General features: G+C 35.8%; 2 protein-coding genes across 2 annotated transcripts in view; one reads left to right on the top strand and one right to left on the bottom strand.

The window, feature by feature from the left end:
* LOC138702274 (serpin A9-like) overlaps positions 1 to 15,589 on the bottom strand; it is a 238,260-nt gene that overhangs the window by 133,761 nt on the left and 88,910 nt on the right. The gene's annotated exons all lie outside the window — the stretch shown is intronic.
* LOC138702296 (cuticle protein 19-like) lies at positions 8,100 to 11,521 on the top strand. Its single transcript, XM_069829881.1, has 3 exons — positions 8,100 to 8,128; positions 8,225 to 8,302; positions 11,271 to 11,521. Exons 1-3 carry the CDS (start codon positions 8,114 to 8,116, stop codon positions 11,514 to 11,516), a joined length of 339 nt encoding a protein of 112 aa, XP_069685982.1. The 5' UTR covers positions 8,100 to 8,113; the 3' UTR covers positions 11,517 to 11,521.

Raw genomic sequence — 15,589 nt, 5'->3', positions numbered from 1 at the left:
ATTATGTTAATTTAATTTACAATTCAGGAACATCCCAAATACAAATTTGAATACGCCGTGCATGACCCACATACCGGTGACGTCAAGGAACAGTGGGAGTCCAGGGATGGAGACGCAGTGAAGGGATCTTACAGTCTGAAGGAAGCTGATGGAGGAACCCGCACCGTGGAGTACCACGCCGACAAACACAACGGTTTCGTCGCCGTCGTCAAGAAAGCTGGAGGACACTCCAAGCCTGAGATCACTTACCACGGAGCCAAACCTCATTACTAAGCTAATATGGCAACGGAATATATTTTTAATTATTTCTGTAATTTCTAATCCTCAATTTGTACATGTTATTAAATAAAGTTAATGTAACCATGACATTGAAATTAAAATTGATTACTGTTGAAATGTGAATATCATATCGTCACAAGTTACTGTGATAGTTCTGAATGATAGGAAATAGCTCATGTTTACTTTCTCTATTCGCATTCTCTTTTCACTTTCTGATTGTCAGTACATCATTGTCATACGTTTTGGATCGTCATTAGAATCAGTTGAAATATGATGTTAAATGAAAAATTTCACTTTAACAACACTTTCATTCATATACCAATATACCGGATGTAACTGAATTACGTTTTCAAAATATGAGGGGATGTAGGTGGAGATATGGTAAAGATTTTTCTCCCAGGGTTCCATGACAGGAAATGAGAATTGTAGTATTTAGAGCATTGTGAGAGGTTGCTCTTCCTATTCTTGTGATGACGAAATTTCTAAGCATTCACTAGGCTAAATAAAGCATTTAGAGTATTTAAATAACTCTACTGACTTTCACATTTACAATAAATATTCCCTTGCAATTGCTCGCCAGTATGTAGTAATAGCACGACGGTGCTCCATCGCACTTCCATTGCTATTATTATTATTATTATTATTATTATTATTATTATTATTATTATTATTAAATGAAAATATCAGCTACATTCGACTTATAAATTTGAATTGATGGCAAACAAATATAAGACGAAACTTTCTACTAACAAAACAAAAGTAATGGGTTACTAGGGCAAATATTCCATAAGAAGAAAAATATGTGAATACAACAATACTATAGAACAAATATCTTCATTTAGATGTCTGAGATGCAATATATCATACAGAAATGAAGCTGATATCCCAACAAAAATTCTCAATTATAACACCGACATGAGTAGCATTATCATTAATCAGGTCTTCAAACTTCTACTACTCCAAAAACATACAGGAGTCAGAACATATAAGACCCTAGCTAAGCCTATTTTAACCTATGGCAGCGAAGCTTGGGGAATACGTAATTGTCTAACATTTTTGCTTGCGAAATAAAATTGTTACGTCTTACAACTAGTTACACACGATTGGTTAAAAGAACATATACCGATTATATTGGAAGAGTTACACATTGGATATGTTATAGAATTATATTGACGCATATCGACTCATACAGAATTGGAATTCCCGTTTGGTCCGATTGGTTGATTTCTTCCGAAGTTTTCCCCAGCCGTGGGACTGGTGCCGGGTGGTCTATGTCGTGTTCTCGGCCTCACTTCACTTCATCCCCATTTGGTCTGATTACCCCTGGTTGGGGTTTTTTCCGATGTTTTTTCCAAATATAAAGCAAATACCAGGTAATCTGTTGGTGAATCCTCGGCTTTACCTCATGTCACTACATCTCGCCAAAAATTGAAATTGAAATTGTAAAAAATTCTAAAAATTGTAATTGTAAAATTTTGACTTGTTTCACATCTTAAAGCTTCATTGCTAATGTAAAATCTATGGAATACAATAAATGAAATGAAATGAAATGAAACAGCACGTCCAAAGATTGTACCGATTCCGTATACCCCTTCAACTTCAGAATTATCGTATTAAGGACAGAAAATCACTTTGAAGATCACTGGCGAGTAACCGTAACAGGCCATTCGCATAATACGTGAGAGGCCGAAGAAGAAACATCAACTTTTATCGACATTTTCAGTAGCAGTACAGTCTCTATTCGTCAGTCATCACTAGATCTAGTGCTCAATCATGACTGTCATGTTTCCTTTGTCCGAGGGATGTATTTCAGTTCGGGGTTTCAGACTCCCCTCAGGCAATGTCGAAATATCTGGGAACGTAATTACGATAATTTATCAAAGAAGGTGTAAGGTGATTAGTATGAAATCAGGTAATTGAGTGCACCAAAATTTGCATTAAATAGAGAAGTGGAAACAAAACATGGAAGATACTTCCAATCAACGCTTGCTACACGAAATGAATATCTTGAACTACATCAGCAAGAGGTACATAAAGAATAAACCAAGCCACCCTTTTCCGGACTATAGAGTGGCCACCTACAGCAGATGAAGATCGTAGATTGAGCAAAGAAATACCAATGGAGGAAAACAAATGCGGAAACGCATATGTAACACCGAAACATATCCTCTACATAGGACCTATAAGAAATCAATTATTACAGAACTATAAATCATCTCTCTCGAGAGTTCTATAAAAACTAAAAAATCACAACCTCCTGCACTTGGTTTAAGAGTCTGAAGATAAGAAATGACATTTATTATTTTTCCCAAAGATCAACTAAGTATTTACTACTATTTTCCGAGTAATACTTCTACATTTTATGAGAGTATGTCCTGGGAAAATTAAGACGAAAATATTCAACAAGCTAACAATATGTCCACATGTCCACTACAAAGGACGGAATTTTTTATAGATGTACAAGCAACACGGCGAAAGTATAGTTTCGTACCGAAATGCTTGAAAGATTTGTCTTAAATCTCGATATCGATATTTCTGCAGCAGCACAATATTTGCTCTATGCTCCACACATTGAGAAAGTAGACATTTTCCGAAGCACTCTTGCAGTCAAATAATCGCTATATACATTTCTCATAATTACGACATAAATTAATCTAATTACATTGTTTTCTATTTATCTGGAACAGAAATGACGTGTGATAAGAAGCATACATAGCCTAATGCAGTTTCCCTTACAAGAACATTGAGCGGATAAGAAACCCACAGTAGCGAGTTGTTGAAGACATCTTTCCTTCACTTCTTCCGTCTAGTTTTTCTTCCTATTCATCCGTCCACACATCAATCCAATCAGCCCTCGTCCATCTTTTAACATGTCTGTATTTCTTTAAATCTCTCAGTCTACCTTCAAATTTACTCCCAGGTTATCCTTCCTCCAATCCATCCAACCGTCCGTCCGTCCGTCCGTCCGTCCGTCCGTCCGTCCGTCCGTCCGTCCGTCCATCCATCCATCCATCTATCTATAAAAGTCTCCTTCAAGTACATTTCTTGACTTAGAACTATGTCATTTTATTTCGCACGCTATATCACCAATCGTTGTGTAACAATGTCCAAAAGAGAGTTTACATTAGAATCATTAATAGCTTTCGAACAAATAAACATAGCGAAATGAAAAGTATATCATCATGTAGATAAGGAAGTCTCATAACCATGAACATAGCAGTAAACCGGTCGGACCTGCAAGGCCTGCAAGACGGATGAATCAAAACGTGCCTCGAAAACTGCGTTCCGGCGGCAATTTTATGCTAATAACTTTGTGAGATCTGAGTCGATCCGGACGTTCGAGGTGCCGGTCGATTTGTAACGACAAGATTGACTAAATATATGATAAAAAAAACTCTAGGTAAAATGGACTCTCAATTTTCAAAGAGTAGTAGTGAAAATTTATAAACTTTCAAAATATCTGAAAACTCTAGCATTAATAGAACTAAAAAATGAAAACGAGCACAGCAGGAGCAAAGAGAGTCTCAAATTAGATTAAACAAGCATAAGACAAAAGCTGTGGTGTACAAGAGATGGAAAGAGAGAGCAAGAGAGCTCGTGGAATCTATGGCTGTTGATCGGTGAAAAGTTTCACAGTCTACATCGGCTGAAATACATTCTGTAAACCATGTATTTGTTTTCAGTCTGTAAGAATATCCTGTAAAGCATTTATTTCTCCAATTTCGACCAGTATCGCTGTCGTTGTCAAACGTATTTCTTCGTCCATAAACTCCCCGATTCACTTCACTAGTCAGTCACTGCTGTTCCCCCCCCCCTTCGTACTTAAATTATTTGTTTAGTTTTTATTATTTATCTTTTTCTAATCCTTCTTTGAAACATTCTGTCACTGGTACCGTTCGGTTGCGTATAGATAAACCAGTACAACATATGGGAAAATAGTAATTTATTATCGATAAAGTCAGTGAAAATGTAATTCTTCTATGAACAATATTTAATACAATAATTATTCATAGCTGATGACATGAGATGTAGGTTAAATTATGGACAGAACTGGATTAAAACGAAACAATCCTACTAAGGGTAACTCATGCACAGGCCTTCATTCAGAAATATCACAGATTCTTAAAGCCGGTATGGGTTTCGTATATTAACGGTATTAAGTTCACATTTAACGTCATGGTAACATCAATTTTATTTATCAAAATGTACAAAATTGAAATTAAATAAAATATTTCGAACCACATTACATTGTTATATTCACTTAATAATGAGGCTTGGCTCCGTGGTAAGTGATCTCAGGTTTGGAGTGTCCTCCAGCTTTCTTGACGACGGCGATGAAACCGTTGTGTTTGTCGGCGTGGTACTCCACGGTGCGGGTTCCTCCATCAGCTTCCTTCAGACTGTAAGATCCCTTCACTGCGTCTCCATCCCTGGACTCCCACTGTTCCTTGACGTCACCGGTATGTGGGTCATGTACAGCGTATTCAAACTTGTACTGGGGATGCTCCTGGATTAGAAATTTAATTATTGTTAAATCAGAAAATTAACAAGAATTTGGACGACAACACTCCTACATCTGTTGAATATAAGTAAGAATTATTATATGAGTTAATAATTTGATTAATGTTTATTCAACGCTTTTATGTAAAGAATAGCTTATTTAAAGTATTATACATACATAATGATGGTCTTCTACCGAATGGCCAGGAAAGGCAGCTACTGCAGCTAGAAGGGCCGCCACGATGGCAATGAATGGAACAACCTTATTGAAAGATAAATAGGTTTAAATTAATACACTGTTTATTGCTAGCCTATTGCTATGTTTAAAAACGTAACATCTGTGATTAGTCACGTGAGTTACCTTAATCTGCTGCATGATGGTAGAGAAGGTACTGCAGGTTGTTCCGCTGGATGAATGTGCTGCCAAACGAGAGAGCAAATCTTTTATAGTGCCGCGATGTGTATAATTTCACTGCCTTGTCTGTTATGACACAGGATCGTTCACATAATGGGGTACTAACGTATAAACACATATCTATGTCGGATATTACATTTTTTTGAAGGTAAGAAATGAAAAAATATATTTTCTTCATCTTATTTTATATTCAGTAATCTGTACTCCTCATGAGATATTTTACATATTACATAGCTGTAATTATTATTTTGACTCCATTTACAAGGGGGGAAAAATGATAACGTTTTGACATGAACAGTTTTATTGTAAACTCTGACAAAACTTTGTAATCATTCAATTGAATTTCTTGTTTTTCCGTACAAAGCGTGAAACAACAAATTCAAAACTTTGGTAAAAATAATATAGTTCTCCTTTATAGGAGTTGATCGTATTTCCTGAACCGCTGCTCTGGAATCTGATAATAATCTGTAATTTTATGGACAGATCAATAAGTTCTGAAGGGAACGTAGATAGCTTTTATCCAACCGTAAAACTCTGTTTTTCTCGACACTCTTAAAGATTCTGCACTGTATCAGGATACACCGGCACTTAAAATACGTCACCCAGTCTCAGGAAAAAAGCTACAGTTTGAATGTTTATTACATTTACAAATGGAGAGGGGGGCCTATGGATCTATGATAAGAGAAGTAAGTAATGAAGGATATGCATTTTTTTTCTTTTCGTATGAAGCGACATTACGAAATGATTACTCTCAGTTGTCAACAAATTTTTCACTGTGGTTCACGCCTTACGTTTCTCAGTTTTTTAAGGGAGAATATAAAGAAAATGAATGTTGCTAAGGTATAGCTTTCAGTTTTGATACAAATATTATGTATCTTAGCCATCTAATAGGGTTATCAAAATTTGATTTTCACGATACATTTTTTTTTTTTTTTTTTTTCAGTTATTCATTTTTTTTAAAGGGGCAAATTTTCAAACCTCTACTCCTCATACAAATTTCGTTTAATCAGCCTGGACCTTTTTAGTGAGCACCACTGCTATATTAGGAAGAGGACTATGCATTCAATTTGTTTTTTAATTAATACTAGAATACAGAAAAAATAGTAAAATAATCCCAATATATTTTAATTCTTTTGTTTATGTCACATATATTTCTTTTTATTTTAAAAGTTGGTGAGTTAGAAAAAAAATCATCCAAAATTGTTAAGCATTATATATTGAGTATTCGGAAACAATTGTGTTTTTGCATGAAGAGAAATACACAAAATATTATAGCGGAGAAAAATTACTTTCTATTCGACTATACTATAATACGCTAATTACATGTGACATAACTGTATCTTAATAACATACGTTAAAGTACTGCTATTCATTATGTTATTCCAACTATCGATTTCTAACTTAGCATATGCTATATTAATATCGTACGCGCAACAACCCGCAAACCTTGAGAGGAGCAATCGAAAATCCATGCAGAAGGATACATTGAAGAATCAATTGAAAAGAAAATTGAAATCTCAAACAAAATATTAAACTCAATTGATAAGTTATACAAAACACTCAAATAAATATTAACCCAACTTCAAATATTCCACTGGAAGCCATTCTCCACATAAATTTCACAAACTGCACAATCAACAACATGTATTTCAAATAAAATAAGTTCTGTTAGCGTTAATTTTAATATTCTAATAAGTTGAGTTCATTTCCTGTGTTTTAATGTGTGTTGCTTTGAGGTTAAAATCTCCAAACCAAAACCCTGCAAAAAATCGATAAATACTACAAAGAGACAAAAGTTCTCCGTGCCTGCCATCTGTTGCAATAGTCGAGAACACGCTGAAAATACACTCATGGTCACAGTTTCATTATCAGTAAAGTAACAAGGTAAGATATTTGTAAAAACTCAAAACTTAGACATTTAATTATGGTCAAACAAAAACAGTCGTAGCGATGCATCTTGTCTATAGGACTAATGGTAATTAAGACGCTCATATGAAAATTATGAAAGTTGCTTAATTCTAGTTTCATAAACATATTCGTGTCTTAATTTCTACCATTTTAGGCTCATTGTAAAATATAGGTCTACTATTAAAGTTGACACTTCAAGAGTGCGTAACTTTAATGATTATGACATTAGGACGGTTTCCAGTCATCTTACAGTCATTAAACTTTAACAACATATATATATATATATATATATATATATATATATATATATATAGTAGAGTATTTTGAACAGCTTGTAGAAAAAATCCATATTTTGTCCAAAAATGTCATGTTTTCTATATCCTCCTGAGTCCTGAGAGTATAGTATACTATACTATACTATACTATACTTCATACATGATTATGATATACGATGTATATGCAGAGACCCGAAGTTTAGTATAATATACCGCATTTGTGCTCTAACTGTAATCTGTAATGTTTCCCTTTGAAGGAGGAGGGTTCGGTCCGGTACTGTGGATTGAATTCGGCGTAGCTCAGTGGTCAGAGCGCTTGGTACGTAGAACCAAGGACCCGGGTTCGATCCCCGGTGTCGGAGCGAATTTTTCTCCTCAAATATTAATTGTCAATATTATAGATATTATGCTGTAGAAAAAATTAATAAATCTATAATAAATATTCCTTATGTCAGTGACATTTTTTGAAGTATAGAAATATATTAAACTTTAAAAATAAAACAATAAATGTCTCAGGACTCAGCAGTCTCAGATTGAAATCTACCACATCAATAAAATACTAATTTCCAGTTATATCCGCAAATACAGTATGTTCCACACCACACCACTGTGTGCCTCACTCAGTGACGTAACTTCGTTGCGGGTGAAATTCTCACATTCCGTCCGATATAAAAGCAATGCTCTGTGTGTTTCCAGTATACACTAACAAGAGATAGATCAGACAAGACTTACTACCATGCAGGCGTTTAAGGTATTCTTAATATATAATTCCTATAGTCGTATTTCAACACTCTTTACAAATAAGTTAAATTATATTAATATGATTTTAATCCTCATTTTTAATAAGGTTGTTGTAATCTTCGCTGTGGCGGCTCTCCTATTTGTCTGTACGAAGGCTTTCCCTGGCCATTTTGATGATCATCATGTAAGTATTCTCTACATTTAAAGCACTTTTTTCGAACCTCCAAAGTTTTATAGAAAGTGTAGGCCTACTACAGAGTGGTTTATATAGAACTAACATATTTCTTTCTTTATTTATTTCAAAACAAATGATGCTAGCCACAATTTGTTATACCACAAATGTAGAGTAACTTTGGGAGATTACTAACCTCTATAACAAATAGTGGAAATGCTTTATTTATTCGGCTGGAAATTCACTTAATGACCAGTTTTTAACGTCAAATTAAGCAGGAGTTTTGAATCTCTGTCACGAGATGGTGCAGATGTTTATTCAATCAATAATAATTAAATAATAACAATATTAGAATAATAATTCAGAATTTTTTATTTCTAAATTGCTGTCTGGTAATGCATTATCCCACTGATCAACTGTTTCGATCAAAGTTTTTCTGTACAAAACGTTAAATTAATACGCAGTACTTTTCTATGACAACGGCTATAAAAAGTTACAATACTTTAAAAACGTGTATGTAGACTCTACAGAAGATTTTAATATTTCTGTCAGAGTTTACATTTAGAACAATATTCAGGATTTTCGGCCTAAAATTAGAATGACACACGGTGAGAATTCAGTGCGGTGGCCAGCACAAATTTGGGCCTTTACATGATGAAATGTGAGATATCAAAATGACAACAATAAACATCATGTCCTAGGAAAGATTCCGATCTATGGTAGTGAATTATATTTAACGTTAAAACTGTGCACTTTAGTTGTTGCATGCACATCGGTTGGCTTATTAATCTCTAATTCTGTTTATTAATGAGCATATCCTGAACAACATAAATGATTGTTAAAACGTAATAGGGTAAAGGTTGGCAAATTGTGATACTAATAATATTGTGATAGTTCTTTTTGAGAATTTTTTACAATTTTACTGAGCGAGAGAAGGATCGGTTTTGTGCAGAAACTTGTCCACGAAAATTCCCTGACGCAAAAAACCGAACTTCCTCTCGCTCAGTAAAAAAAAAAAAAAAAAAAACTATCATAATATTATTAGTATCACAGTATTACCAACTTTTACTCTATATTATATTAGATACAAATTATATCACCTTCGCAGTTTTTTATTCTAAAATTATTTATATTGACCACTGTGGCACATTTGTAGGAAATGAAACTGCAAACTATATGCTACCGATGTTACATACCCATGAAAGATATTGTTAAAATGTTATGTTTTATTTAACGACGCTCGCAACTGCAGAGGTTATATCAGCGTCCCCGGATGTGCCGGAATTTTGTCCCGCAGGAGTTCTTTTACATTCCAGTAAATCTACTGACATGAGCCTCTCGCATTTAAGCACACTTAAATGCCGTCGACCTGGCCCGGGATCGAACCCGCAACCTTGGGCATAGAAGGCCAGCGGTATACCAACTCGCCAACCAGGTCGACTGAAAGATATTACCGGTTTATTTTCTTACCAAAGCGACTTATAGTAATAGAATGTATTCTTACAATATTTTAAGTGTGAAGTATGCAAAAGGACATAAGTGCCAAATTCAATATTTTCAGGAGAAATAAAAAACTTTATACAGCTCAAAGATAATTGCTTCACTTGTCACTGAAATAACTGTAAATAAGATGCAATTTTTCGCAACAACTTCAACTGAATGCTAAAATTGAACCATAATGAAAATTTCTTAGAAGACAGCTGTTATAAAACAGGTTGCGCAAGTTAATAGCACTTGCACCTGTTTGAAAGATATTTAAAATAATTCATACAAGAAATAGCATCAGAGGGATGACAATTTTTCTGCACGTTCCCTGTGGCATTTTGGATCTGAAATCATAATAATCTCAATTTCACCAAAAAAAAAAAAAAAAATGAAGACGAGCTGCAATACGCAATATATCACCTGGATATATAATAGCACAAAATTTCGATATGAAAATTTCCCCAAACAAAACAAAAATTATGGTGTTCCAAAGTAAACAGCCAGTTAGGAGTAAAATTTGCATTGGAACCCATACGTTAGAACAGGTAAACTCATTTAAATATTTATGTTATAGTTTGACATATTTACCTGTTACTGATATATCTGAAAATATTCAACATTTTAATGGAGCCTTAAGAACCATCAACCAGGTTTTCACAACCACGAAAACCCAAAAACATAACAGGTTAAAAGCATATAAAGTTCTAGCAAGACCTGTCCTCATGTATGGTAGTGAGGCCTGGACTGTTCGAAACTCAGATGTTCAACGCCTAACAACTGCGGAAGTGAGATTTCTAAGGAGGACTGCCGGCTACAGCTTGCTTGACCACAAAAGGAATGAACTAATTACAAAAGAATTGAAAATTACACCTATTTATGAACATCTCAACCACTATAGACAAAAATGGCTTAACCATGTCAATAGAATGGACCGTTCCAGACTCCCGAGACAAATTCTCCGCTACATACCACACGGAAGACGATCTTCGGGACGCCCCCTGAAAAGATGGACTGAGACCGTAACAGACCACTAGGCCTAATACCTGCAAGGATGATGATGATGATGATGATGATGATGATGATGACAAAAAAGGGCACTTGGGTCCTTTTGCATATTTCACTCTTCATTTGTTAACTGGTGATTTACTTACTTACTTACTAGCTTTTAAGGAACTCGTAGGTTCATTGCCGCCCTCACATAAGCCCGCCATTGGTCCCTATCCTGAGCAAGATTAATCCAGTCTCTACCATCATATCCTACCCCCCCCTCAAATCCATTTTAATATTATCTTCCCATCTACGTCATATAATAGCACAAAATTTCAATATGAAAACTGGTGATTGTCTACTGAAAATACACAAAATAATTCAGAAAAGTCAAAACTCATATGGGATACACTCACTCAATTTTTACAGTGAAAATAATTGTCAATTCAGTATTTCTCATAGTAAGTATAGTGTGACTGTAATTACACATATAATTTATATAATTCAGGAACACCCCCAGTACAAGTTCGAGTACGCAGTTCATGACCCACATACCGGTGACGTCAAGGAACAGTGGGAGTCCAGGGATGGAGACGCAGTGAAGGGATCTTACAGTCTGAAGGAAGCTGATGGAGGAACCCGCACCGTGGAGTACCACGCCGACAAACACAACGGTTTCGTCGCCGTCGTCAAGAAAGCTGGAGGACACTCCAAACTTGAGATCACTTACCACGGAGCCAAACCTCATTACTAAGTGTTTGATGTACATATAATATATTTACAATAAATATATCCAAATTCAATGTTAATTTATTACTCATAATAAAAATTTTGTTACGTTTCAACGAAAAGGACTTCATGTTAAATGTTATAAGTTAGTTTATAACGCAGAGTAAGTTGAAGTTTCATTATAAACATTCAGGCTATTATAGAGTGTTCATAAAGCTTCAATACTTGAAGTTTCTAAATTTATTACATGAACTGTATATCGCCTGAGTATTTAGAAATTACACAGACACATTTATACATACATAATCATATTGGATAACATCGTTGACAGCAACTCGAGCTGGGAATGTCCCCATACCTTTCGCAGGAACAAGTTTACACGCTTGTACATGTTCTGCGACACAGTTCTTAATATTACGAGAGGGTTTATGTCTATTGTCCGCCTATCTTTATAAGCCAATCCCTTCAATCCCCACAAAAATAAATATATCTGAAGGTCAGATCTACTACTGCGTCACGCCATCTACACGCAGTCGTATTCTGTTCTATATTGTTGCCAAATTTCTCAGCGTAAACTGCAGCTGTTACAATTAATTCAAATAACATTTCAACAAGATAGTGTTTCTGACGTAAGTTGGGAATTCATAAATGGAACATTTCCACAGCGATGGACTGGAAGGAGCGGATGGAAACATCTTCTCAACGGTATCTGCTCAGGACTTCACTCCTTTGTCTGGGCCTTTAGTTATGCAGTTATGTGAAGCAGACAGTATCCATAATTATAGGCCTATTAACCATTTTCAAGGACGAATAAGAGAAACTGTCACTTTCAACGCTCTTGGTCGTATGTGACAGAAATTATTGGTTTACAGCTCATATGTATGCCGGCCAACCAGAGGAGCTCACATCGAACTTCAACGATTACACAGTAAAAACATAGAAAGTTATTTTTTTTATTTCATTGCTATTTCATATCTTTATCCTTTATCGCCACAATAAGAGCTGGATGGAAGTCTCATATTTGTTTATGAGGCTTATAAAGAAGTGATGTGAGTATTCCTACTGCCCATTATTTACGTTGCATGCATTATAATGCCATTTAGAACTATAAACGCTCAGATATGAATCATGAAACGGTCTCTTGTTTCCTCGGCGGTTTAAAAACAGAGATCTCTATCAGTAATTTGCAAGTCACGGCGCGAAGAACATAACGGCGATGTTTCAGTAGATGAAATACTTGGTATGAGTGTAGTACTTACACTTAGTGTTTATTTTATAAAAATTCAAAGAAAAATGGAAAATGCATGTAAAAATTGGTTGGGCAAAAGAGTAAAGTACCTACACTCGCATTTTACTGTTAATCACGTTGAAGATTATCGCTTCAAAAGAGCAATAGTAGTAGTGACAGTAGTCCATGTATTGTGCGTCCCTATCACCACGGCATGGCGCGTCCTCAGGTTGCGGATCGAGGAGACGGCCTCCAGATATGGAGGGTAGCTGTGAATATATTGAATAAGCAGTCGCGGACAACCGATGAGGAGTAGTCCTCCAGTTTGGGGGTTGGGCGAAGAGCTAACAACCCATCACCGTAAAAAAAAAACAGCTCGTTACGAATCCTTCAAATAAGCCTCGGAATGGGACTGATTCTCTGGCACGACCACAGCAAAGGAATAAGGTTTTGAGATTTGTTACTTTGAATGTTACAAGTCTATATAGAACTTGCATGGTAGTAAAAAGAAGGAAACAGGCAAAATCGAAATTCTTACAGGATCCAGTTGAGGTGAATAGAGATAATTATTTCAATAAAAGACGGGAAGCAAATCGTACGCTTAGGAATAAAAAGAGATATTACTTGAAGGAAAAACTGAATGAGGTAGAAACAAATAGTAAAAATAAAAACATTAGGGATTTATGTAAGGGCATAAAGGAATTCAAGAATGGATATCAGGCAAGAGTAAACGTGATCAAGGATGAGAATCGTGACTTGCTTGCAGACGCTCATTCAATCCTGAACAGATGGAAAAACTATTTTGGACAACTACCAAATATACATAGGCCAAATAGAAATGGTCGGGACGAAATTGAAATACAAACTGCTGAGCCATTTATACCCGAACCCACACTTTCTGAAGTCGAAATTGCGATAGAAAATCTAAAAAATTATAAGTCTCCAGGTATCGATCAAATTCCTGCAGAATTAACACAAGAGGGTGGAAGCGCATTATCTAACGAAATTTATAAGCTTGTACTTGCTATTTGGGAAAAGGAAATTGTACCAGAACAATGGAAGGAGTCCATAATCATACCTATCTTTAAGAAGGGGCACAAGACTAACTGTAGTAACTTTCGAGGAATATCACTTTTGTTGACGTCGTACAAAATTTTGTCCAAAATTCTGTTGAGAAGATTAACTCCATATGTAGATGAAATTATTGGGGATCATCAGTGTGGGTTTAGGCGTAATAGATCAACTATTGACCAGATATTTTGTATTCGACAGATAATGGAGAAAAAAAGGGAGTATAAGGGTACAGTGCATCAGTTATTCATAGATTTCAAAAAGGCATATGACTCGGGAAACAGAGAAGTTTTATATGATATTCTTATTGAATTTGGTATTCCCAAGAAACGAGTTCGATTAATTAAAACGTGTCTCAGTGAAACGTACAGCAGACTTCGTATAGGTCAGTTTCTGTCAGATGCGTTTCCAATTCACTGTGGGCTAAAGCAAGGAGATGCACTATCACCTTTACTTTTTAACTTTGCTCTAGAGTATGCCATTAGGAAAGTCCAGGATAACAGAGAGGGTTTGGAATTGAACCGGTTACATCAGCTGCTTGTCTATACGGATGACGTGAATATGTTAGGAGAAAATCACAAACGATTAGGGAAGACAGGGGAATTTTACTGGAAGCAAGTAAAGAGATAGGTTTGGGAGTAAATCCTGAAAAGACAAAGTATATGATTATGTCTCGTGACGAGAATATTGTACGAAATGGAAATATAAAAATTGGAAATTTATCTTTTGCATAGGTGGAGAAGTTCAAATATCTGGGAGCAACAGTAACAAATATAAATGATACTCGGGAGGAAATTAAACACAGACTAAATATGGGAAATGCCTGTTATTATTCGGTTGAGAAACTTTTATCATCCAGTATGCTGTCAAAAAATCTGAAAGTTAGAATTTATAAAACAGTTTTATTACCGGTTGTTCTGTATGGTTGTGAAACTTGGACTCTCACTTTGAGAGAGGAACAGAGATTAAGGGTGTTTGAGAATAAGATGCTTAGGAAAATATTTGGGGCTAAGAGGGATGAAGTTACAGGAGAATGGAGAAAGTTACACAACGCAGAGCTGCACGCATTGTATACTTCACCTGACATAATTAGGAACATAAAATCCAGACGTTTGAGATGGGCAGGGCATGTAGCACGTATGGGCGAATCCAGAAATGCATATAGAGTGTTAGTTGGGAGGCCGGAGGGAAAAAGACCTTTAGGGAGGCCGAGACGTAGATGGGAAAATAATATTAAAATTGATTTGAGGGAGGTGGGATATGATGATAGAGACTGGATTAATCTTGCTCAGGATAGGGACCAATGGCGGGCTTATGTGAGGGCGGCAATGAACCTCCGGGTTCCTTAAAAGCCAGTAAGTAAGTAAGTAAGTAAGTAAGTAAGTAAGTAAGTAAGTAAGTGACAGTAGTAGTAATAGTAGTAGTAGTAATATCAGTAGTGGCAGTATCAGTAGTTGCAGTAGTATTATCAGTAGCAGTATCAGCAGTAGTGGTAGTGGTAGCAGAAGTAATGATAGTATCAGTAGTGGCAGTAGTAGTATCAGCAGTAGTGGTAGTGGTAGCAGAAGCAATGATAGTATCAGTAGTGGCAGCAGTAGTAGTAGTGGTAGCAGAAGCAATGATAGTATCAGTAGTGACAGTAGTAGTATCAGCAGTAGTGGTAGTGGTAGCAGAAGCAATGATAGTATCAGTAGTGGCAGTAGTAGTATCAGCAGTAGTGGTAGTGGTAGCAGAAGCAAAGATAGTATCAGTAGTGGCAGTAGTAGTATCAGCAGTAGTGGTAGTGGTAGCAGAAGCAA

The sequence above is a fragment of the Periplaneta americana genome, chromosome 6 (genome assembly GCF_040183065.1).
Source record: "Periplaneta americana isolate PAMFEO1 chromosome 6, P.americana_PAMFEO1_priV1, whole genome shotgun sequence".
Lineage (NCBI taxonomy): Eukaryota > Metazoa > Arthropoda > Insecta > Blattodea > Blattidae > Periplaneta > Periplaneta americana.
This window is presented reverse-complemented; position numbering and strand designations above follow the sequence as displayed.

Coding starts and splice junctions, on each gene's coding strand:
- LOC138702296 (XM_069829881.1), top strand. Junction 8,303..11,270: donor GCCATTTTGATGATCATCAT/GTAAGTATTCTC, acceptor TATATAATTCAG/GAACACCCCCAGTACAAGTT.